Source organism: Fusarium mangiferae (assembly GCF_900044065.1).
Source record: "Fusarium mangiferae strain MRC7560 genome assembly, contig: FMAN_scaffold016, whole genome shotgun sequence".
NCBI classification, from domain to species: Eukaryota; Fungi; Ascomycota; class Sordariomycetes; order Hypocreales; family Nectriaceae; genus Fusarium; species Fusarium mangiferae.
In genome coordinates, this window is record NW_024573936.1 from 273,327 (window position 1) to 297,498 (window position 24,172).

The following is a 24,172-nucleotide window of genomic DNA, read 5'->3' on the forward strand; positions in this document are numbered from 1 at the left end:
TGATATGCCATTCGAGGTGATATGGCTGAACTTGTGGAAATGAAGTCCAGGGCGTCACATTCGGGGCTTCGGATTGTCTCACTGTCCAGCTCTCCTCAAACCACTAGTTCATCTAGGCCACCCTGCCTCCCGCGTGAAGACAGATAAGCCCCCCATCACTAGGTATATCTCCCACGATGGTCCTCGCTTCCATGCCAAACTCGAAGGCAGTTCTCATGTTTGCAGATATCTTCTTCAACAGTGATACAGACACCATGCTCAGCCAAGCCAAACGTACATCCCCCTCCCTTTGTACCTCTTTCTTAACTAACACTCTCTAGTCCACCAGCTGGAGTCAGCCCCCTCAAACGTCAAGTCCAACTGGCTCACCACCGTGCAAACACGCCCCGTCCGCTCTGGCTCCGTGTCTTCAGACGACGAGCCCACCGAGAGTATAATCCACCACCACGACACCGAAAGTATCGTCGCGCCCGCTCGCTCTTCAGTCTTTGAGTATGGCACCGGTACTACAACAGTTCTCTCGCACCGCGACTTCTCCAGCGCAACGACACGCCATGGCTCAAAGGCCATGTCTATAATCTCTAAGCGAGACTATTCCTTCTCTTCTTCCTCTTATGCAAGCGAGTTATACGACACGCAAGCTATTTGGAAGCATGGAGTAGACTACGAAGGGTTCTCATTCGAGCTTGACTCGCATATGCAAAGGGCTATTGATCGATATGCTCGCGTCTGCGGTAAACCTCTCGACTTTGGTCGCTCCATTACTTCGAAGGAGTTTCTTGCGATGGTTACGAACGAGCGTTTGCGATACATGCCTGAGAAGGGCAGTCGTCTTGACAAAACCCTCAAGAAAGCTGAGGCTTTTGCGAAGAAGTTTGACAAGATCATGACGGCGATCAAGATGATTGAGGTGTTGACGTACGATAGCTCTGCGCTTGTTCTCTCATCGTGCAAGACACTTCTAGGCTTCGCTGGTAAGTATGGGTTCGCTGTTGAGCGTTTCTTTACTGTCCTTGATGATGCGATGGGGACGGTCGTTAAGATGGTTGAGAAGTTGGAAGCGAGCCATGCTTCGCACCGAGTCACTTCCATCTTCCAGTCTTCCCTTGCTATGATCGTTGATATTGTTGTCGACATCACTGCCTCTTTTGGTACACATCGCTCTGGCGGGAGTGAGAAGACCATCGTCGCACAATTCGAATCTCGCTTTGAGATCATCATCGTCAGACTCACGCAGCTCAAAGCCGAGTTCCACATGTGTCATCTCAACCACTGGCTCGAATGCCACGGATCTGTCGACTCACTCCTCATCATCCTCCGTGGCTTCGGCGACTTTGGTCTCGACTCCTGTCCCCCAGCCTACATCTCCATCCTCATGAAAGTCTGTCTTTCTCTACACAAGTCACACAGCGAACACGCCGAGACTCTCACTTGGTTCCGCTTCCTGTGGAACTCAATTGAGAAGCATCGTCATGAGCACGAAATCATCAGCTCTGAGCAGTGGTTCGAGGTGTATCAAGAGTACCTCATCATCCTTGGTGTTCACGAACAACACACTGAACGACTACATCTGGCAGAGAGCTTTAGAGCTGTAATTCTCGCTGACTTTGGCGCTACGCATGCATACTACATTCGTGCGAGCATTGAGTTCGCCAAGATTCTTGAGATTGACACGGTTCGATACGTCGAAGCTGTTTCTATCTACGAGGAGCTATGTCAGTTCGACATTCACTGCTGCGAAGAGGGCGACTCCATCATCGCTCTCCTCGAGATCGCCAAGTATCGCCTCTCAGTCCTCTTCGAGTCCCACTGCGATCTCGGTCATCGCGCCGAAACCCTCCTCATTGACTCCTTTGTCTCTCTCAAGTGGGAACTCTCCTACTCCCATGAGAAGGTCTTGGTAGCACTGACCCGCATCGTCGACTACCATCGCAAGCAGAAGCGTCGCGAAAGTATCACCGTTGCCATCAAGGTCATCGAGGAGTACATCGTCGGTCTCCTCATTGAAGAGCGCAATGAGATCGTCCTCTTTGACATCGCTCGCAGCTTGGCCAAGATGTACCGTGAGCTATCTTCTGTCGAGTTTGGTATCAAGTTCATCCAGACTCTGAAGGAAGAAGTTCTCATGGGTGAGAAGAGCAAAGTCGAAGGTTTCTGTGGCTTCGGTCATGAAGATCGCCTTGCACATCTTGATCGACGCTGTTTCATCTTCATCCATGCTTTTGAGCAACTTCTCTGCGGCTATGAACGCGAGAACATGCTCGACATCATCATCCGCGACGTCTACACCGAGACCTGTCTCTACGAAGCATGGTCCATCTCCGTCAGAACCTCCAGCCGTCCTATCCACATGCGTCTTGCCGCTGGTGCTCGTCTCATCGCCTTCCTTGAGCTCAAGGGTCGACAGACTGAGGTGCGAAAGCTCCGTACGGATATGTGGGAGATGTTCAAGGGCTTCTGCTCAACATCTGTCTCTTCTGAATTACTCTGGCAGCTTTTTGAGTTGACTCTCTCCAACGTCAACAAGAAGGTTGTTCATATCGACATTCTTGAGCGCTTGGTTGAAGTTGGTCTTCAGGTCTACAAGGCTAAGGACTTCAAGGTCTCGCTTCAGCTGTTGAAGTGGTCGCAAGTCTACTTCCGACAACTCACCAAGACGAAACATTCTCATGTTGTCAAGCTTGCCTTCAAGATCTCAGAGTCTTTCTCGCGTCGCCATACTCATGATCATGATCATATCATCATTGAGCTCCAGCAAATCTCATCAGAGATTCTTGTCGAGGTTCTCAAGGTCGGTCGTCTTGACATTGACTTTGGCACCATTCCATTTGATCAATTGAACGTCATCATTCGTCTCCTCGGTGAGAGAAAGAACTTCTCTATGCTTGAGCGTATCCTTCAGTATCTCTGGGATACACGCATGAGCCGCAACTGGTCCGGCGCTGCGACCGTTGCTACTGGCCGTCGACTCTGTGAGGTCAAGTTCGCTGCTGGCCATCAATCAGCTGCCATGTCTCTCATCGAGAGTATCTGCTACAACCTTCGCGACGTCTACGGTTCTCTTCACCATCTCACAGTCGACTGTGAGACTCTCCGTGCGAGCTTCCACAACACGTGCGGGAATCACAGAGCTGCACGAGACATCCATGTTCATCTTCTCGAGCAGATCGGCAACATGGACAGCGATGCTATTTCAGGCCGTGATGATCTTGCCGAGCTGGTAACGGACCAGGCTAAGAGGCTGAAGTGGGCTCATCACAGCCACCAGAGCAAGGCTGGTGAGGATGACAAGGATGAGTCGTTCTACCTGTCGATTCTGCGAAATGCGCAGAGTTCAGTTGGTGGACATCATAGAGTCGAGTCAGCGTCTTTCGGGGATGCTTTCAAGTTGGATGGTGAGAAGATGGAGACCAAGTGGAAGCATCCAGAGAACTGGAGCTTGCCTGTTCGTGAGGTTTTATAAGTGCGTGATTGGAGTTTTCATCGGTTGGTTCAGCAGCTTTCTTTATACACACGTGTAACATTCAGTCATTCGACTTTCATTTGTACTTCAGCTCTCTTCTAGTATCTCTACAATTGATTTATGAACACACTTCTCCTGTCTGGCGTCTGTTTATTCTGATCGTGGCTGATCTTCTCTATGCATCGTTGACCTATGCTGCGTCGCTTTCTAAACCGTACTTTATCCTCAATCTCTAGAGTTTGGGAGCTAATCACTCTTTACCTCCTTCAGCCTCTCCTCCATCTGCTCCCTTGGACTCTTCAACTTAACCTCCGGAAATCTCGGATCCTTCGTCCAAGGCATAACATCAGCTCCCTCCAACAGCCACTTCAACGTAGCCTTCTCATATTTATCCGCCAACTCTTTATGATCCGGATCATGAGCCAGATTATGTAGCTCATGAGGGTCGTTATGTCGATGATACAACTCCGCCGGTTCGTACAGTCGGTATACGTAAGTCCAGTTTTCATCACGTAGCGAAATAGCCTTTCCAACCAACGTGGTATCCTCGTGCTGAAGCCCAGCTTTGAGATCATAGGGGTAGGGCGCTTGTTCGAGAATGGGCTCTTCAGAAGTGAGGAAGCCACCTTCTGAGAAAGAATACTGCTTATACGTTGTGGCATCGCCGCAGAGAAGAGGAATCCATGACAGACCATTATGAGCGAATGACTCTCCGATTCCAGATGTCTCCAGCATCGTAGGCACCAAGTCCACCATTTCGGTCATGGCATCAATTCTCTTTCCTTCTGGAAGTCCGGCGCCACCAATGATGAGAGGCTCGTGTACCAGAGTCTCGGAGAGACCTGAAGGCCACTTCTCAATGAGTCCATGGTCTCCAAGATACTCACCATGATCAGTGAAGAACATGGTGACGGTATCCTTCCAGATGCCGAGCTCATCGACCTTGTTGAGAACCCTTCCGAACTGATCATCTAATCTTGTGATCATTCCATAGTATGTGGCTTTGATCTCCCTCCAAATTTCATCCGTCGCACGATGAGTGCCGTACTTCTCTCGAATCGACTTCATATACCGTGGTTCATATCCCGTTTTCTTTTCGACCGTCGCTTCAACACTTGAGACTTTAGACCGATCGTACATCGAAAAGTACGGCTCCTCGACTTGGAATGGGCAGTGCGGAAAGATGAGAGGCATAAACAGAACCCATGGCTTATCCGTAGGCGGACAGTCCAGCCACGTCAAAGCAGATCTCACGACAGCTTCATCGTAGTCCAACGCCTTGTCCGCATCTCTCAATCCACGATAGAATAATCGCCCCCAGATACTCTCATCAACCTCTCGTCCACCACCAGCAAATTTTGGCGTAAACTCCGGTGTCTCTAAGAACCCGTATTCGCTAAGACTCAGCTCCGTGACAGTTGGTGCAAAAGTGTCGCCTCGTGGTGCAAGACAGGCAACATGATAGCCCGACTCTTTCAGACTCCGAAAGATATTCGGTTCCCATGGCTTGATGAGGTTCTCAAGGCTCCGATGACCGCTGACGTGAGGATATGTTCCAGTAAACATACTGCATCTCGATTGTGAACACACAGAAGCTTGCGTGAAACAATTGGTGAAAAGGCTTCCCCTTGCAGCGAATGCATCGATATTCGGAGTCTTGATCTCAGAATCGGGACCAGTTGTACAGCCGAGAGAGTCATATCTCAATTGATCAGGCATGAAAATGATATAATTCGGCCTCTCTCCTCCATTTTTGGACTCAACCTTCAAAGGCAGTGGTTTCGGAGGAAGACTATGAGATTGCGACATTGTGAAATGCTATGAGCAACAAATTCAGTCCTTCAATGTTGAGTTTGTAGTCGTAGTTATCTAGTCATGAGCTAACACCCTCGCGTAAGTTAGCTTCGGATCTCGTTCTCCGGATCTCGCCCCCTCGTCATCCAACCTCGGGCTGACGTGCTTGAAACTCTGCTATGTAAAGACCCAGCAAACCCCACTCCTCACCCAAAGCCAGGAACTCGTTCGGATCTCGTACAATGGAAAGATCGTCCCCGCAACTCGCGTGTAAACAATGTCGAGCGAGAAAGGTTCGTGCTCTTGTTACGGTTTGCGGGGTTCTCCACTAATCTAGGCCATCAGGTTAAATGCGATCGACGAATTACGGGGTGCATACGCTGTGAGCGGTTGGAATTGACTTGTAGCTATGTTGCGGGGGATGCGATTGAAGTGACGGGTCATGGGGAGGATGTAACGCAGGCGGGTATCAAGAGGCGGAGAATACTGAAGGCTTGTGCGGCCTGTCGGAGTGCCAAGTCAAAGTGCTCCGGGACATGTCCTTGTAACCGATGTCAGTCACAAGGACAGGAATGTGTATTCGGTGACGAGCCGGGGAGTTCTAGTGTCGATATTGGTATGGAGGTACAGACTTCGCCGGCGAGCACTTCCCAGTCACAATATGGATCAGCACCCAGTCAGGCATCGCCAATGGACACGTCTACTAGTGTGACCAGTGGACCACAGCGGTAAACTCCAATTTCTGTACATGTCTACCTCCCGCTGATATTCAGAAAGGGTCTTTGAGCTTGAGAATCGAGATACCATTCGCCAATATCTGGACACATACTTTGACAAGTCCGACATCGCCGACTGTGTCTTTCTTCACAAAGCTACAACAATCGCAGAATGGAGTCAGGGAAAACTTGAAAAGACTTTACTCAAAGCTATCTGCGCTTCAGCACTGCGACTTGCACCAACATATCACTCAGAGACCTCACCAGCGCATAATTGGATAAAGCAAGTTCAGCACGAGTTGGTCAATCAGATGGGCGATATGTCAATACCCAAACTACAAGCTCTCATGCTTGTGATCAAATTTCTGTTCTCCATGCGTTTCACTGGCGATGTATGGGTTCTTCTCTCAATCGCATCAAGAGTTGCATTCACCAAGAGGCTCAACTATGAACGCCCAGCTATCGATCCAGTCAAACAAGAATGTCTCCGTCGATTGATGTGGTCTATCTACTCCGTTGACAAAATCTTCTGTGGTGGCATCGAGGATCTGACTGTTTGTCCAACGCAAAGAATGCATATCCGCTTACCGTGCAGTCATCATAACTTTCAGCTTGGCTCAAGATCAAAAGCGCCGTTTTTACGGAGTAAGAATGAGAATGATACAGATTTGAATGTTTTGGCTTACTTGATGCGGCTGTATGACATTCGAGATAGAGTTCTGAGGTGAGACGCCAATCCTGCAAAATGGGGTTTTGCTGACGGGCCAAGATACACTAGACAGGTCATCCTCAGCGGAGCCAGTCCATATCTCAGCAGGGGCCAGTTGCGCTCCCTGGACCTCGAGCTGACATCTTTTGAAGAGTCACTTCCAGATGAGTTGCAACTCACTGATAACAGACTTATGATAATGTGTCATTCAGAGGAAGCACGCACATATACAACCCTCCATACAATTCTGTTCAGTTCTCGCTGCGACCTTCACCGGTTTCTCATCCCTGGTATCCGAGAAGCCGTGTCGCCAGAAGCAGTCGGCCAAACGCCACGAGAATATATCGACTACTGCCAGCAACAGTGTTTACAGACGGCACTGAAATACATCGGCATGTGGTCAAAGGTTCGACAGATGGAGACTAGTAGTCGTGTCGGGACACCAACATTTGCAGTAGTGACGTACCAATTCGTCAAGATGGTTGATCACTTGGCTGCTCTGCTTCCATTACACGGAGACTCATCGTTACCGGTGATCAAGCAGAAGTTTATGGACATTCTACTCATTGTTTCGGGTAGTCGAGTTGAAGTTGGTTGGATTGGCTCATGTGTGAGTATTCGTTCCGTCTTATGGGCGAGGAGGCTAACCGAGGTGTAGATCACCGACATCGAAAACCTCATACCACGATTAGGTACTAGACACATATCTCCTGGCTCGCCGTACGTCACAGTCATTGCTACCTCGATCCTATAGCTAACGAGTACTTCAGAAGTGGGTCGCCAGGTACACTCCGTCTGCAGGAGAAGCTGCATCGTCGTTCGAAGCATGCCTTTGCTCCAGAAGATGAGGAAGAAGAAGACCCGGCAATCCGACCACCAGAGTCCAACACTGGCGAAGAGATACCGGAGACGTCTCTCGAGTCTGCAGTTCTTGAGAACTCTGTAGGGCAAGACATCTGGTCCTTCCCAGCTCAAGGCGATGAACAAGGTCTCACAGGGTCAACTGGGGATGGATCATTGGGTTCGTTCTCGTCCCTTGGATATCCGCTCATCAACTATGACTCTATCAACTCGACTGACATGGTGTTTGGAGATCAAGAGCTTGGCTTTCCGTTGGATCCTTTTGATCTACAGATGAATGCTTATACTGATGCTAATGCACCTCAATATTAAGGAGCTAGTTGGCGATCTCAATACACTTCCCCCCGCCTCAACTTTGTACCATACCCATCCATTACTTAGACTCGCTGTTCAGCTGTCAAGGCATTATCCTTGGTATCGGATTGCACCTTGCCCAAGCCGTCTTCCTCTTGTGTAGCGCGCATCATCTCCGCCGCATCGACCTTGCCAAACTGTCGGATCGGAACACCCTGGTTAAACAAGAAGTCGACCTGCTCCAACGTCTTACCCTTGCATTCAGGGACGCAGAAGTAGACAAACACGAGAGCAGTAGCCATGATGCCTCCAAAGATGAAGCCGACTTTACTATTCAAGCCGGCGTACTTGTCGTAGATGAGATATGGGATGCTGAAGTTGACGGTGAAGCTGAATCTTTGTCAGTACTATAACAAAAGCAAGTAAGTAGCGGGCTTACTTCATGATGACATTGGTGGTGAAGCCAACTCGCGATGTAAGATCACGGAGTCGAAGAGCTGACAGCTCAGTGGTGACGACGTAGACGAGAGGTGCCCAACCCATTCCGAAGCCAGAAGCAAACACAGCCATCATACTGATCACCCCCTTCTTTCTTGAATCATCGACGGGAGTCACGATACCAAGGCCGCCCATGGTCATCATGGCAGCAAACATGGTAATAGACGAGGCCATCATGAGAACACTAGATATTGGTCAGCTTTAGTCGGTGATACAAATCAGGCAGGTCTCATACCGTCTACCAATGATATCCGTCCATAGAAGGATACATGTAATTGAAACGATGCTGATGGCTGAGGTGATCAGACTGAAGCCAAACGGGTTGATGGTCCCAAGCGACTTGACGTAGATGGTACCATACTGCGACACGAAAGCTTGACCACCAGCCTGCTGATAGAAGTTGACAGCCATAACGATCAGAGTTCGCTTGAGGTTAATACCTCTCACAAGTTCAACGAACTTTCCTTGTTCAGTCTCTTGTTCCAAAGAGACCTTCAGCTCCGTGAACTCAGCATCGATCTCTTCGTCTGTAAAAGCACCTTCACGGATCTGCTGGAGACTCTTTCGCGCCTCTTCAACTCTATTCTTGCGTAGCAGCCATCGCGGCGACTCGGGAACAAACCAGATGCCTGCGACGACAATACTAGGCACGATGTAAAACATGCCGAGAGGGATTCGCCAGGCTCGGTTGTCGGGGAGCGAGCTTGTTCCGAAGCAGATGCTGTTGATGACGAGGCCGCCGACTGCGAGGCTGAGTTGGTAGGATCCGACCATAAAGCCACGAGCTTGGGCGGGCACTGTCATTGTTAGCGATGGAAATGGCTGTTTGTTGAAGTATCACGAACCTATCTCGGACTGAAAGGTTGGAACAACACCAAGCTCCATGCCGACGTAGACATAGTTGAGGATTCGAGCTGCCATGATCTGCTCACGATGGAAAGACGTGACAGCGATAGTCGCCGTACCAAGAGCATACACGCTCATGACAAACATACACCACCGTCTTCCCCATCGCGAAGAAATCCACGTTCCAATCAAAACACCTGCACATCATCAGCAAAGCACACCCAAACCTCGCGCTATACTCACCAGCAGCAAAACCAATGTAGTTCAAACTGTTAAACAGCGAAAGCCATGACGGTTCAAGAACATACGTCCCCGTCTTCTCATTCCACACGCCAAACTGCTTATCAAACGCGTCCATCGCCTGCGTCGTAGCAAAAGCTTGGTTGTCAAACCCATAATTGAACGTCGACACAGCGATGAGCACGCACGATAGCGCGAGTCGTCGGTTGAAGAAGCGGAACTTTGTAAAGACGCCCATGATGGAGATGTGCTTGTGGTTAAGTTGTCATGATGAAGGCTGGAGCTGTGGACTTATATGGAGAGTGGTAGACTTGTGAGGACGAGGCTAGAGATGTCGTGATGGTTGGGATTGTTTGACGAATTGGGGCGATTTTGATGGTAGATCCTTGTTGGAGCCACTGGAATTGTGGTTTACCCCAGAAAATTGGGCGTGAACTCCCCGAGGGACGAGATCCGGAATTGGGTGATCCACATACGACATCCGAGGACGAGATCCGACTCAGCAAAGTAAAGTTAGAAGACAACTCTAGCGTCAAGCCATTCACTAGCAAAAGTCGACTGCGGAATTTGTTACACAAGCCAACATCAATCAAAGTCATCCATCCCTGGAATCATCCAACTCGGCCTGTTCAGTTAGTCTTTCTTGTTTCCATGGGATGCATAACTCCGATGGCTAAAACTACTCGCCGAGCTAAAACTCGTGATGCTTCTTGGACTTCTAGGGCCATTTTTCGGGACTGGGATATGCGAAGACACCCTGTTTTGGCCCGTCAGATTTTGGCAATAGGTGACGTATAGAGCCACTTACTTTGGACGAGGAGGTAGCCGGTTCTGTGCCACCGCTTCAAGCCACTCGGAGGTTCTCTGTCGCGCGCGCTTCTCCTGCTGTAGGGTCCGCAGACGTTTCCAGATAGTGTCATCTCCCAATCTCGCGATGAGACTCCGTGTTGCCTGTGTGGGATTAAGATCCAACTCTGCAAGATCAATGTGTACCATGAATTCTGTGATTGCATATACGAGTAGCGCTGGGTAGTCGTCTAGAACCTGCGATCGAGCGGCGGCAAGAGACTCACGCGAGACAGAGTTCTTGGCAGAATTTGCAATGGTACCTGTATATGACGATAAAGCACCTCCGGCAAGCCAGTCCTCGATGACTTCAGAAGGCTGCCAGGGGCGCAATGTCTTCAAACCCTCAAAACCATGTCTAGACCCCCGATTGTTTCGCTGATAATCTACCTCTGGCGGTTCTTCAGCTTCGAGATGAGCCTCCGAGCATAACGAGGCACTGGTTAGACTAGCCATGTTTACTCGTTGTCGGGCAACGACATATTCATCCAGCTCAGGGATGAACAAGTAATCGATGCATGTATTGGCAATGGTGCAATGGCAGTCCGCAAGAGGGTTGACGCTCTCCAATCCTAATTTCTGGAAGCCCCCTTTGTGTATGAAGAAGTCGTAAACAGACTGATGGATAACGCGCACGACACGAGCTGATCCCTCTTCATGGTCCAGCGATCCCATACCACCATTAATGGATGACACATCGCCATTCTTCTCCGCCAGGACATCGTGTTGCTTGGTGCTGACTTCCAATAATCCTCTCGACAAGGTCTTAATCTTTCTTTCAAGCTGATGGTCGTTCTCAGTATATGACTCTGATCTTCGCCACTTTGAAAGCGAAGCTGGCTTTGACGGTTGGATAAAAGCGAGAATGTGATGCCACTCATCCAGGCGTAGTGGTCTGTTTGCTGCAAGTACCCATTGAAACATCCTTTCAGTCATCAAACGATTCTCATATGCGGCGTTGAAGAGTAACATCCTTTCGTATAGCTTGTTGAGCTCCGAGGGCGTTTCTTCGACGCGCCGGAGGAGCCCACGCAGACTGGTGCCGTTATCATAGCTCTGGAGAACCTCATCCACTACCAAAACTACCCAGAGGAAAACCCCTGAGGACAGAGAGTTAATCCTTTCCGTGAGCTTCTGCCTCCAGGAATCTTCATGTTTCGAAATCCGTGTGCCAAGTCGCTGTGTGATGTATTTCAGGATATCGTCCTGCTTGTACGCACCCAAGCTAAGCTCCAGGCAGCCATCGACGGTGATGTTTGGAAATTCTCTACAGGACAGACATGTTCTTGGCCCCGAAAAGAATTGTTGCTGCATACTCCAGAAGTCAACTTGCTGTCGCTGCATCTCGACACTCAGCTCGTCGAGCGCATCCACGAAAATAAACACCGGTATACCGAGAGACCCTAGATACCAAAACGTCTGGACGAGCAAATTTTGCAAAAGTGTCTCACTCAACACTCTTGTTGGCATCAAGGTACTGGCGACAGTACTCTTAATGCTAGAGATCAAAGCGTCTCTCTCCAAGCTCATCTGGGTCACCGCGCTGCATATTGTGCTCTGTGATAAGATCTGATAGAGCAGCGATCGGAATATCCCAGCCGAACAACGTTGTAGAGGTTCACCACCGGCGTCGACGAAGAAGTCTGCACAAATACGGTCGCCGTCTCGTCTTTGGACATTCTTCATCATCCGCACAGTTTCTTTCATCAAGGTTGACTTGCCAGCCCCCGGTTTCCCTTTAATGAAGAGTAGACTCTCACTTCGGTCAGTTGCAGTGGTCCAAAGACGGAATTTTGGGTCTCGGAAGAGCCAGTTTCCCGTATCTATGGCCGGGGCCAGGATAGCCTCTCGCCTAGCATTCATCCCATCAAAGCGCAGTGCTGTGAGAAGCTCCTCAAATATTTTCTGGTCTAGAACCTCCGGAACGCCTCCTTTATGTAAGAGCTCGTTATTGTTGCCTTCTCTTATATTCATAGAAGATCGCTTGTCAGTACGAGCATTCTCAATTGCCGTATAGAACGTCTTGATCTCCCCAGCAACTTTGATGTAGTTTGGATCTTGAGCACCGCTGAATCGACTCATCTGCTTGTGATTGGCCTGCAGAGTCTCTGCATGTTCCCTCGGATCTCCGATCAAGGAAGACTCATGAGGCACGACCTTATTTCCCAAGACGCCCAGATCAATGCCGGTAAGACCAAAACTTTCTTGGAACGTCTTCACCTGGAAGTCATACTGGTGCCAGAGTCTGCAGAACGCTTCATGGGCGCGTTCTAAATCAGTTGTTTTTAGGCCTAGACTGTCCAAGATTGTCGATGTTGTTTGAAACTTCAGACTGCTAAGCATTGACCTTGCCCATTCACCAATAGCTGACAATTCAGGACTTCCTCGGTGGGGTGTACCAAGGAATATGACAGCTGCAGTTGATTGAACGACAGCCTTTTGCGTTGGGTTGTCTGAATTTGACGACAGTGCTAGCATCTGAACAGGTCAACACATATGTTCACGGAGGCGTAGGGAATATTTACCTCCTTCACCAATATTCCACCAAGGCTGTGAGCAACGAATATGATAGGGCGGTCCGGCACGCATTCACGCGCTAAAGAGAACAAAAAGTCTTTCCCATGTGAGAAGATACTGTTTGTGTTGGTCGGCCCCGAGGTAAACTTGGTGATCTTGGTATCATAACCGAATGTCAAAATTCGAGCCTTCTTGCAGATTTGCGGGAGTAAATCGGCAGGCCAGAAAACAGACCCGTCGCCAGTTTCTAAAGCTAAAGTATTGGTAAACGTTGAATCGGTGAGACTACTGTCCTGTCTGTTGCTCGACGAGCCTTTCAAGAACGCCTTGATACTTTGTCTAAGCTCGAGTCGTTTGGAAGTGCTCGACTTTGGTGCCTCTTTGTCAGGGTTTATGGATAGCTTATCCTCATTTTCTGGAGTTTGCTTGCATCGCCATGTTTTATATGGGTGGCCTTTCAGACCATGAACCATGATAATGCTGGCGTACATTCAGCAGCGCGATCTTAAAATAGCCTCATTCGCTACTTACTCGACTATTGCAGCATCGGTCTCCGGTACGTATATAACACTGAGGCCGGTCGAAATTATTGTCTCTGGATGGTATTTTTCCCTTATCCGGGAGCTTCCTTGGCCATCCATCATCACCCGAGGGAAGGATGATGAGATGCGGAGTAAGCGTTCTTGGGCTTTGAGATGAGGCTGAGAGCTGAGGTCACGTGGGACATTTGTGTATTTTCAAGCACCCTGAAGAGATTCAATTGGATGACAATGTCGTCCAATCAGATCCAGCAGTTCAAGAAGGACTTTGATGTTGTTCGCGAATGAGTAGACGCCGATATTTTGATTAGTGATTGTATTAGTTGTACTTGGGAAAGTTTATGTATGTCTAGTTCGTCAGTCCGTTGGCCCATTATACTCCATGATAGACCTTGGTAACAACACCAAGCTCCATCTCATTCGCTGACTTATCCCCATTCTCACTACCGCCATGCGCATTCGCCTCCCGCAAATTAATCCTTTCCAACCCAGTATGGCCAGGCGGTGACGGCGATCGTTTATCAGACGACGCCTCTTCAGTAGTGATATTAACAATAACCTCATTCTTCTGGTAAATCTTCAAAGGAATATCCTTCCCGTTGATCTCCTCTTGACTCTCCGAAAAGCTCATCCCAGGCTCAACAAAAGTCGTCTTTTTGGGTCGTCGATCCATACTGCTGAGGTTTCCGTAGGCTGATCGGAATCGAGATGTTCCTTCGCCAGTGCGCTGGTTGGAGGATTTGCCGTACTTGGCGTGGAATGAACCGAGGCGGAAGACGCGTTGAAGGAGGGTCCATGTGAGAGGGAGGTTGGCGGCGATGACGGCGGTTGAGACTTCACGGATGTACCAATAGGACCATTCTGTGCCGTAGGGGTCACCAAGACTGTAGATTTTGCTCATCGTTGCTGCGAGGATCTTGAAAGACAGGTCAGCTTGACAGGTCGATAGGATGAGAAACGGATGAGAACTTACGGTGAAGATTCCAAGAGCAAAGACACCGCAGAGGATAATCTTTCTCTTGAGCGGCAGTTGAGATTGCAGAAAGACAGGCATAGGAAGAAGGATGATCATGATGTCAGAGGAGATGTTGACGACAGCGTTGGTGATCATATGATTGGTCTCAGCCGAACAATTCACTGCGATCCATTAGTACAAATTCCTTATCTTATCAACGGGTTGCTCACAATCATCAGGAGGAACCTGCCAGTAGTGGTTGAAAGGCCGGCACCAAGCAGCAAACCACAAGATCTGCATGACAACGAATCCAACGACGACATAGCCTGCTACCAGCTTGACCAAAAAGTTTTGCTTCAAACTCATTCTAAAAATGGTTAACAAACTTTAACTGTGTCGGCGATGAGGAACTACTCACGTAAGTCGGCCATACATGAACAGCAGACAGCCTTTGACGCCCCAAAGGGTAATCATCTGCATATGTTCTGTGACGAGTACCAGTTTCGATCCATATTCTCGGAGTTTGATGTCTTCGGGGGTGAGTACGATGTGGTCGTCGGGGTTGATGAGGTTGGTGGGAGTTCGTGTGAGGACGCTGACAATTGCCAAAAGCGCAGTATACGTGACCTGCAGAAGTCAGTATTCATGCAATAGAAAGTGGAGAAATACAAACCATTGTCACGGCCATGAGGTAATCATCTGCCAACATGCGCTTGAAGGATCCGAGCAACATACGACGTGATGCCCTGGACAAAGTCAGCAACAATTCTCAACATGCCCAAACAAGTACTCACATTCGCGCAATCACCACAATCAACGTCAAGGCGTACCACGCCCACATCTCAGCGTCGAGAGACGACATGGCTGCTGATGCTAATGCGATACCAAATCGTCGGTACTGAAGAGGGTCTTCACCCAGAACTAAAAAGCAAAACAGTCAAAATCCGGGGCATGGATGCAAGAAAAGTAACAAAAAGGAACGACAAGATCTGCAGCGCCAGTCAGGGGTGCAGAACCTCAGTAGTTAAGCCATCCAGAGATCCAGTCACGACAGTGATCCAGACCCAGGCCGTCAGGGTAGACACGTGGAAAGCATGGGTCCCCTAATCAGCCCATCGCCATTATCGGAGCCCGCACCCAATAATTCACTGGCTAGACAGGGCAGATTAGAGTTTGCTGGACGTTTGGGGCTGCGAGTCAACTCGGCCGCTATTACGAGACAAGTCTTAGGCCCGGCGTTACTGGTAAGCCACTGACCCACAAACTAGCACTCCAAGTTCCTTTTTAGAACGTTTCTGTGGAGCGACGCTGTGAAATTTCGTGATTGACAGATTATCTAGCTGGTGATCATATTGCGTAAAGCATTTCCTTCTGCGAGGTCGGAACAGGAACGCCCCAGAAGGCTGAAAATAAATTGGGGGGGTGAATCCACTGAATTTCCGTCAACGCGCAATCCATCTGACAATTGGCTGGCAGTGACATGACCCTATTAAAAATATTTCTTATCATTATAGGGGCTAACGCGCCGCTCAGACAGTGGCTTTTATTCCGCCATCGCAAGCGCTTCCAGAACGAGCATGTCGCCGTTCTTAACAGATGCGCGATACGAAGCTGAAGACGCATGTGATCAGACCCCTGGGCGCTGCATTATTTAGCCACTTCCCGGCGATGTGGTTCAGATCTGGATGCTACCCCGTGGCTGTGCGGCCGCAGGATGATCACAAGGATGGAAGGTCAATTGAATTGAACTATCAGATGAGCCCCTGAGAGTGATCCGAGGGACCGAGATAACGATCTTGTTCTCGGTTCATCTTTTCCGTTCGGCTCCGGCAAGTGGACACTCACTGGATCGTTGTATGGTCGGTGATCAGAGTGTTTTTCATCATTGGCGAATCTTCGGATATTTGCGCCATTTTCAGCCCGTCTTCGTCACTTGTTCCTGTCGATCATTCGTGGAAATACAGGGTGCCAAGGCTTTAAAATCCTTCTACACGTGGGAGCCGTCGGGAATAAGTCATTGCCGTGACTTGAAGGTTGACACACGAGTCATGGCGGAGATACAGGGTAGCAGGCAAACAAACACGACAGAGCCATTGCAGACTCGAATAGTAGTTGTGATACGTTGAAACAGTGTAATTTTGTCCTTATATATTTTTGTAATAGTCTCTGAACAGAGCGATAGTGTTTTCCGCCATATTCCGCTTGTTTTGCAACCGGCAGAATGCTTTGCAAACATAGCTGACTAAAACTCAAAGACAGACAATGGCTGAAAAAGCTCAACGAGGAACACATGGCGTAAGTAGATCAACGCAGAAAAATGGGTATGTAAAGAACCTCAAAACATAACTTGCGGTGCATGGCATTTAAGAGGGAAAATGGAACAAAAAGAAGATTTAAAAATGCATAAGCAAAAGAAAGGTCTCGGAGGGAGTCGAACCCTCGCTGGCGGAATCAGAATCCGCAGTCATAACCGTTAGACCACGAAACCGTTGATTTAACTGACAATTTTTCAAATTGATGATAACTATCATTCTCCTACACTCCTTTGGGAAAAGGTAAACAGCCTGCCCAGCGTAGTCATCTTAACAAAAAGTCTGCTGCGCCCCTAACAAGTACTCCGTGCTATGCAATCCACCCCCAAGACTTCGTAGAACGGCAATTCCGTGATTCAGACTGATGATCCAAGATTTAGGTAGGAGATTATGTGCAATAGAATATTCTGATTCCCTTCACTTCTTCTTATTGACGTCTGAAGCTCTTGCAAGAAATTGAAATCAGCTTAATTGAGAGTAATGACGAAGATCACAATGCAGGATCAGCGAAGGGCGTTGATTGGGCATCCTTATGAACATGAATTTCATTGCGGTCTGTCATATTCCACATGAGAAGTGGAGGAGGCTGCCCTGATATGGAAGAAAGAAAAAGTCTCTGCTATCCAGGCTAGCAATCAGTCGCTATAATGCAGCTGAACAAAGCTTGAAGAGATGATGACCGCAAGGTTATAGTGATCTCGCGTCGGCAATTGAGTCGATCCGCCCGCATGATGGAGAAGATTTCTTAGTGACATGAGACTTATAGAATCAGAATTTTGAAAGGGTGAAGCTAGGATATGACATAACTGAGTTTGTCGTCATACGGAGTGACAGGTCGTATGAGATTCCATATTCCTTGGGCGGCACACTTCTTGGAATCGTGCTGCTGGAATTTTCCTCGGTAGTTTGGCAAAAACTTGAGCCTACAGTTACTGGAACGACATGGTCTCTGTTGGTCAACAATGTAGGTACCTTGGCCTTTCTGGGAGTTGGAGAGGTTGTATCAAGATATCCTTATGGTGAATCTGAGAACTGAACTCTTTTCTTGTCGGATGTCCTCTTAGCCGGCTAGAAAGAAATGCCATAATCATCGATGGCGAGGGTCCTTGACCTAGCTTCTGTGGTTGCAGATGGAATTCTTGTAAGGCACGCTATTCTTGTAAGGCACGCTGATCTTGAAGTTGGCCGCTCATCATCCCCTGGAAAAATCTTCTCTTTTCTGGTTTCCAGCCCAAGCCTAATATCGTGTCTACAGGAGCGAATCAATATTGGTTTCAAGGCTTGGTGCAGACTCTCCGATAGATCACGAAGAATTCCTCGCTCAGACACGAAGCTTCTGCATACACTGCACCGTATAATTGGGCTGGCTGCACTTGATCATTAATACTTACAGTTCTAGTATTTTCCCAAGGCAATAGTGACATACTATTCTACTAAAACTTTAAATATGCTAATAAGCGGCCACTAGTTGAGGTCGGACCCGAGTGTAAGCACCATCAGATGGTACAATAAGCACCGGCACCGAACGGCATAATCTACAACCCGAATCCGAAAATTGCTCGGGAATAAAAATACCGAGCTTGTCCATAAGATAGCACCAAGCCTACTCTCTTCGATCATAAGTAGTGAAACCTACTTGAGTTTGGTGATTCTTTTTGTATTTGGTCTTGTTGATTTTTCCATAGTACGATACCTCAAAATGACCGCAGAAGAAGCTCACTTCCTGGAGAACAAGTCCATAATTGTTGCCGGAGCTGGTATGGCTGGTTTAGCGTTTGGTATCTCATTGCGCAAGAGATGGAATCAAAAGGTTTCCCCTCCCAAGATAACAATCTACGATCGCGATTCTAGGCATCCTGACCTCCGGAGACAAGGCTACTCACTCGCGATCAATGGCATGGAACAAGATGGCGGCCTGCAGATCCTCGAAAAGCTCGGCCTCTTGCACCGTGTAATTGAGAAAGCAACACCAGGAACTGACAGCATGCCTTTCAAGATATGGGATAAGGACTGGAACGAGTTGATTGCTGTCCCTGCAAAACCATATGGGGATGTCCCTGTGGCGCGGTTGCGGATTCTCAGAGCTAGCTTGAGAGAAATTTTGATCGAAGAAGCTGAAAATCTGGGCATCAGTATTCGGTGGCAATCACAGTGTTTGGGTGTTAAGCTACTAGATGATTGTCGCCTTTCGGTCACTGTTTCCTCACAGAATAAGCCCGAACACTTGATCGACTGCGACCTTTTGATCGCCGCGGACGGTGCACACAGCAAAATCAGAGCCTCACTTCTCCCAGACGACCAGTTGCATTACGCAGGGGCTACTCAAATCGGTGGTCTCGCAGTCTTTTCACAAGGAATTCCGAATCCCTTGGCCGATTCATGGGGTATTATGGCGTCTGGATACGGCAACAGCTGTTTCGTGAGCCCATTCGAGGGCAAAACTGTTATCTGGGCTTTTAGCAAAGCTGAAGAGATGCCAGCTCAAGCGACAGGCGGAGATGGACGTGCACTCCTGGACGAAGTGCGACAGCATTGCAGCGAGATAGCAGAGCCATTTGCAAGCTTGATCAACGCAACAGACCCTTCAACGGCTTTTGCTATCCCAGCGCGCGACAAGAAGCCATTCAGCCATGAGGATGTTCTTCCTGGTGTGGTCTTTATTGGAGACAGTAACCATGCTGTCAGCCCTTTTGCTGGAAATGGTGCCAACATGGCTTTGGCAGATGGATGGGACCTAGCTGAATTTCTGTTGGCCTCGGATTCAATTGGCAATGCTGTCGCGGCATACGACAAGGTGTCAGTTCCTAGAGCGCAGAAAACTCTCAACTCTTCACATTGGCGGATAAGTATTGCCAATCTTGAGGGTATCACTTTTGCTATATTCAGACGTATCCTGCAAGTGGGTGGACTTCTCAAATGGATAGCTGGAAGATGACAAAATAGGTCCAGCATTACATCTAGCTGGCATGGCTTTTGTAATATTGTTATTTCTACGGGGTGCAGAAGGTAGCTCTTGGGCAGCTATTGCGCTTTCGTGAGGCCCAGTTACAGATACTTGGTCAGGAATGGCTGATATAATGTCTGATAAAGGTGTGAGTGAGTAGGAATAAGAGAAACACCACTTGCTAATCAGATTCCGATGTAAATCTATACGACTTATGCTCATGCAGGCGTTGGACCCTCTTTCGCTTCCGGCTTCCGTGCCCAGACAGCCCTGAGACGTATGTAAACATGATGCTTCCGGTTCCGAACCTCACGTCGGAACTTGGCGATATACACATGGACCTCTTCCATCGACCAGCCCAATAGATTGGCCGCCAATGTTACAAAGCCTTCAGTATCCTGTGTGAGGAAAACTTCTCCAAACCGGCCAATCTCCTTGAGCTTAGGATCCGCGGGCCACGGGTTCAAGGGACACTGTTCGAGTCAGTCATTAAGGCCGCCGTACAATGGTCTCGTAGAATACCTTAAACTCCCACTCGTGGATATCAACGAATCCCGCCTCTTCTAAAGCAGGTCTCTGGACTTTATCGTCGACAACGGTAAAGCTATTACCGATCTTCTCGGAAGCCTGGATAAAAATCCTTCCCCATTGAGCCATTGCAGAGTCATATGCGACAGTACCATCGTCGCTTTCTGCAGTCGGGGAAATTTCGAAGCTCTCAACCCAGCCACCTGGCCTGAGAGTCTTGTATGCTTGGCTGAAAAGTTCTGTCCAGTCTGGAATACAGCCGACCAGATAACGAAGGTGAACATAATCGAAGGACTCGGATAGGAAGGTCCACTGTTGGGTACAGTCTTCAATCTCGCTGGTATCGGGGTTAGACATAGAGTATCTGTCCGGATGAAAGTAACGAAGTGGCTCACAATTTCAAGTTGGGTGGGACCCAGCCGGGCTGGATGGGTGAAATATCGGTACCAATGACCTCGCAGCCTGGGAATTTGTCCGCAAAGTCACTGAAGATTGGTTAAGAGTTGGTACATCACCATATGATAGGTAACCTACATAGCCCAAATACCTGCAGTACATATTAGTACGGGTAATCTCGCGGTTAGTAGGGAAGGCCATTTCATACCGGTTCCAGTTCCTACGTCAAGAACTTACTGAGAATTGACAAAATTAGCTCAGCAACAAGGCAGGCACAACATTGTATTGCGTTATTTAACGAACCTGTATGTTGTCTTCCAGAGGCGCAAAGTATAGTTCTCCATCGTGGGCGAGTGTCCATATGTGGTGACTGGGTAGTGTCCTGTTAGGCGAGACGTAGCACAACTTTTGTGGGAGGGGTACCTCACGCGATATCCATGGCATCACTTTGACGCTCATCGTTCGACCCCCAGTAGGCTGCGTTTCCTCTCTCACTGTGAAACGTCTGCCATTGATCGTACGATAATTCAGAATGCTCGATGAAATGGAAGCCGTCGAGCTCTCAGCGTCAGATCCCAAAGTTAAGTCTTCCTCCTCATCTTGAGGCTCGTCCACTGCGATTATTTCGTTGACTGCTATCGACGGATCCTGGGGCGATCGTGGAGACCGGGATGACCGGTTCTTCGGGCTGCTGGTATTGGACATTGTATCAGTAATGCAGATTACCAGAAGGAACAGAAGGCAAAAAGAGCAGACGACAAAGTAATGGAAACAAAGGAGCAGGGCCAATCTTTCTAAGCTGTTGGTTGTTTATAAAGAACACGTCGGCGTCGCGCGGGGGATTTCCGGAGCGAGGCCAGCAAGGGAAGTGACAAGGAACATATCATGACATTATTGCATGTTCTATGCATAGGCGACAATTTGTTGACCAATGGTATCTGAGCGTTTGCCAGGTTGTTGGTTGTCATCCGTTTGCTGTTACATTTGAGGAGGGGGTTTCCAGGTAAGGTGGATTTGCGCGAAAAAAAAGATGATAGGTCCTGTAAAGAAGTTGGACAGTCGATTGAAACTGATATAGACTGCTCCTGCTGACCGACTGTAAGAAAGAGCAGGTTTTAGAGTCTGGCAGTGATCCAATTGGTACAGGAGCTGGTTCCGTACTGTGGAGGGTCGATAGTCTTGGCTCCAGACCAGTAGATTGTAGTGGAAGATGAGCTGAACGAACCAAGGCCATCTTGTTGCTGTTTGAATCTAAATCTCCCAGCAAGTTCCAGTTCCAAGTGCTGAGTCGATGGATATGATTTTCAACCAAGACGAGCGAGGAAATAACAATTTACAACTTGAGGAGCCGCCGACCTCGCATTGGGTGTTTCGAACCAACGAGATGACTGCTTACACCACTTGACAGTTTAGATACTAGAATGACCAATTGACAGATCGATTACTTAGCACTACGCGATGAGGTTTATCAAGAAGTCATTAAACCCGATATCTGCCTCTATCTCGGACTAAAGACCCTTGCGCGACCTAGACACTACGGCCTTTCTGATACCAACTATATACCTATCAGTGGTACAACCGAGACCAAGCCAGCTTCCGTCAAAACTCGAGAACACTCAAAAAGGCCGGGCAGTCAAACTACCGAGACTCTCAAGCTCACAGGCAACGCGTATTCCGATTGCGGTAGCACGAGCTATGAAACAGGTCCAAGACCAAGGGCAGAGGAGGCTATCACTCGATGCCGGACAGAGAGATGGCCCACTGATTAACGGTCGGCGTGCTAAGCTTCCAGTACGGTCATTTCACCCAGACAAGGAATAATATTCGATGCAATATATACAGATCTTTTATCGACGATATTTACAATAGATAGTTCATAGAAATTTAATGTGTTTTGGGCCACGCATCCTAGACTGGTATCCTAGGTCTTTCCGGAAGACCCCGTTGTGCAAGATTGTTAAATATTTGGAGCGATTTACTACAAAGGAATGTCAGTTTCTGGCTTCGGTGGGATTTTGGACATGACTTACGATGAAGCCGAACCACTTGAGATCGTTGTCGTCGAAATGAGGGTTACCGTGTCCAATGCCCTGGCCCAAGAAAGCCTAAGAATGTCAGTTATCACGTCCACCGCATCAGACTGCTTTACTTACCTGGAACTTCTCACCAAAGACCTGGCGAGTGTAAGGGCTGGCGGGAGTGTTGGGTGTGGATGACTGAGGGTTGGAAGAGTATCCGAAAATGCCAGTCCACTGCTTGATCTCCTCATAGTAGTTCTGGACATTGAGAGTAGGATCGGCGGTTCCGTGGTAGATCTGGAACTTGGGGCGAGCACCGTTGTAGCCGGGATACATGTTCTTGACGACGTTGGCCCACTGAGTCTGAGTGTAGATGGACTTTCCTTGGGAGCAGGTTGAGTTCCATGCAGCGGCTTGGTTTGCCTGGCTGACGAAGCAACCGGCGGGAACACCAGCATAGGCGCTTCCTGCGGCGAAGACATCGGGGTAGGTAGCAAGCATGACGTTCTGTTCTGTTAGTCGAAGCCGATTGAGTGACAGGGTTTGCTTACGGTCATCATGGCACCGGAAGATTCACCAGTGACGAAAACCTTCTTGGGATCACCGTTGTACTGCTTGAGGACATACTTGGCCATGTTGGCAACAGAGGTACTGCAACCACCACCCTCGTGGGTCAAGGTCATCTTGGAAGAGACATCCCAGCAGCCACCGGAATAAGGAGTCTGAGGATAGACAACAATGAATCCGTACTTCTCAGCATTGGAAGCCCACTTGGTACCCTGGTAGTAAGCCTGACCTGTACCACCACAGTAGTGAAGAGCAACGACGACAGCAGGGTTGGCCTTCAAGTTCTTGGGCACGTACAAGAACATCTTTGTGCCGGTGGGATTGTTGCCATAGCTGTTGACTTGGGTGAGCTGACCTCGCGGCACGGGCTCTGCAGCGAGGACGAGGCTGAATAGGGCTAACGCCCAGAAGCTGATGATGGAAGTCAACTGCATGATGAATTGTGTCGAAAGAATGATGTGCCAAGAAGTATGGGGAAACAAAACATGATGGGATGGTGTATCAGCCAAGATATATACCCATCCCCCCAAAAGTAAGTGGAGGCCCAGGGATCGATCTCATCTCCTGACCATGCTCCAATGGATCGAACGGACGTGTATCCTCCGCCAGCCGTTGTTTCTAGTAGCGAACGAATCTCGTTCCTGAACGAACTCCACACCGCTAGGTCCTCAGCCTGGAAATGTACGGATTCGGCACATGGCGGATATGCCGAGGGGCCATTTTGGCTAAAGTCGTCCCCGCAGTGAATTCATGCAGAGGCAGAAACGGATCATTTGACGAGGATAAAGGGCGAGTTTAGCCTGGGATAATAACCGATCGTGGTGTGTTTCAGTGGGACTTGAAACCTCGAACCTTTCCGGATCGAGACGCGGAGAAAATTGGAGCGTAGCATTGATGGGTGAAGGACTATTCCACCAATTGGATGCAGGGGAGAGCTGATGGTTTGGAAACACCAGTTAAATTACACGGATTATGTTTCCTGTCAATGCGACTATATTTCTTTGTCAGGTCATCGATAGTTTGTGTCGTGTTGTGACCGTGTCATTTCAGGAGTGAGTCTGGGCCGTTAGTGGAGCCTATCCCAAATGACAAAAAGACTTAGGTAAAGGCACAGTCGATTTCAGAAGAC

General features: G+C 48.7%; 9 protein-coding genes and 1 non-coding gene across 10 annotated transcripts; 3 read left to right on the forward strand and 7 right to left on the reverse strand.

The window, feature by feature from the left end:
* Positions 1 to 176: 176 nt before the first annotated feature.
* FMAN_10790 (uncharacterized protein) lies at positions 177 to 3,463 on the forward strand (the record flags this gene model as incomplete). The annotated part of the gene is made up of 2 exons (XM_041823706.1): positions 177 to 273; positions 321 to 3,463. The coding sequence occupies 2 exons, from the start codon at positions 177 to 179 to the stop codon at positions 3,461 to 3,463; spliced, it is 3,240 nt and encodes a 1,079-aa protein (XP_041689260.1).
* A 246-nt stretch (positions 3,464 to 3,709) lies between these two features.
* FMAN_10789 (putative choline-sulfatase) lies at positions 3,710 to 5,272 on the reverse strand (the record flags this gene model as incomplete). Its single annotated transcript, XM_041823707.1, has 1 exon — positions 3,710 to 5,272. One exon carries the CDS (start codon positions 5,270 to 5,272, stop codon positions 3,710 to 3,712), a length of 1,563 nt encoding a protein of 520 aa, XP_041689261.1.
* A 603-nt stretch (positions 5,273 to 5,875) lies between these two features.
* FMAN_10788 (uncharacterized protein) lies at positions 5,876 to 7,855 on the forward strand (the record flags this gene model as incomplete). The annotated part of the gene is made up of 5 exons (XM_041823708.1): positions 5,876 to 5,985; positions 6,035 to 6,697; positions 6,743 to 7,292; positions 7,341 to 7,402; positions 7,453 to 7,855. 5 exons carry the CDS (start codon positions 5,876 to 5,878, stop codon positions 7,853 to 7,855), a joined length of 1,788 nt encoding a protein of 595 aa, XP_041689262.1.
* A 65-nt stretch (positions 7,856 to 7,920) lies between these two features.
* Positions 7,921 to 9,659, reverse strand: FMAN_10787 (related to RGT2-Sensor of high external glucose concentrations; the record flags this gene model as incomplete). The annotated part of the gene is made up of 5 exons (XM_041823709.1): positions 7,921 to 8,227; positions 8,277 to 8,519; positions 8,571 to 9,132; positions 9,181 to 9,378; positions 9,425 to 9,659. 5 exons carry the CDS (start codon positions 9,657 to 9,659, stop codon positions 7,921 to 7,923), a joined length of 1,545 nt encoding a protein of 514 aa, XP_041689263.1.
* A 395-nt stretch (positions 9,660 to 10,054) lies between these two features.
* Positions 10,055 to 13,428, reverse strand: FMAN_10786 (uncharacterized protein; the record flags this gene model as incomplete). The annotated part of the gene is made up of 4 exons (XM_041823710.1): positions 10,055 to 10,178; positions 10,230 to 12,745; positions 12,793 to 13,264; positions 13,316 to 13,428. The coding sequence occupies 4 exons, from the start codon at positions 13,426 to 13,428 to the stop codon at positions 10,055 to 10,057; spliced, it is 3,225 nt and encodes a 1,074-aa protein (XP_041689264.1).
* Positions 13,429 to 13,696: 268 nt separating this feature from the next.
* FMAN_10785 (uncharacterized protein) lies at positions 13,697 to 15,140 on the reverse strand (the record flags this gene model as incomplete). The annotated part of the gene is made up of 6 exons (XM_041823713.1): positions 13,697 to 14,239; positions 14,297 to 14,460; positions 14,509 to 14,645; positions 14,697 to 14,905; positions 14,952 to 15,024; positions 15,073 to 15,140. 6 exons carry the CDS (start codon positions 15,138 to 15,140, stop codon positions 13,697 to 13,699), a joined length of 1,194 nt encoding a protein of 397 aa, XP_041689265.1.
* Positions 15,141 to 16,694: 1,554 nt separating this feature from the next.
* Positions 16,695 to 16,766, reverse strand: tRNA. The gene has a single exon. It is a non-coding gene; the product is annotated as a tRNA-Gln (tRNA).
* Positions 16,767 to 18,289: 1,523 nt separating this feature from the next.
* On the forward strand, positions 18,290 to 19,525 carry FMAN_10784 (uncharacterized protein; the record flags this gene model as incomplete). The annotated part of the gene is made up of 1 exon (XM_041823714.1): positions 18,290 to 19,525. The coding sequence occupies one exon, from the start codon at positions 18,290 to 18,292 to the stop codon at positions 19,523 to 19,525; it is 1,236 nt and encodes a 411-aa protein (XP_041689266.1).
* A 227-nt stretch (positions 19,526 to 19,752) lies between these two features.
* FMAN_10783 (uncharacterized protein) lies at positions 19,753 to 21,163 on the reverse strand (the record flags this gene model as incomplete). Its single annotated transcript, XM_041823715.1, has 7 exons — positions 19,753 to 20,007; positions 20,057 to 20,399; positions 20,458 to 20,547; positions 20,597 to 20,609; positions 20,667 to 20,678; positions 20,762 to 20,828; positions 20,882 to 21,163. The coding sequence occupies 7 exons, from the start codon at positions 21,161 to 21,163 to the stop codon at positions 19,753 to 19,755; spliced, it is 1,062 nt and encodes a 353-aa protein (XP_041689267.1).
* Positions 21,164 to 22,449: 1,286 nt separating this feature from the next.
* FMAN_10782 (putative acetylxylan esterase) lies at positions 22,450 to 23,477 on the reverse strand (the record flags this gene model as incomplete). The annotated part of the gene is made up of 3 exons (XM_041823716.1): positions 22,450 to 22,563; positions 22,612 to 22,983; positions 23,028 to 23,477. The coding sequence occupies 3 exons, from the start codon at positions 23,475 to 23,477 to the stop codon at positions 22,450 to 22,452; spliced, it is 936 nt and encodes a 311-aa protein (XP_041689268.1).
* Between the last annotated feature and the right edge of the window lie 695 nt (positions 23,478 to 24,172).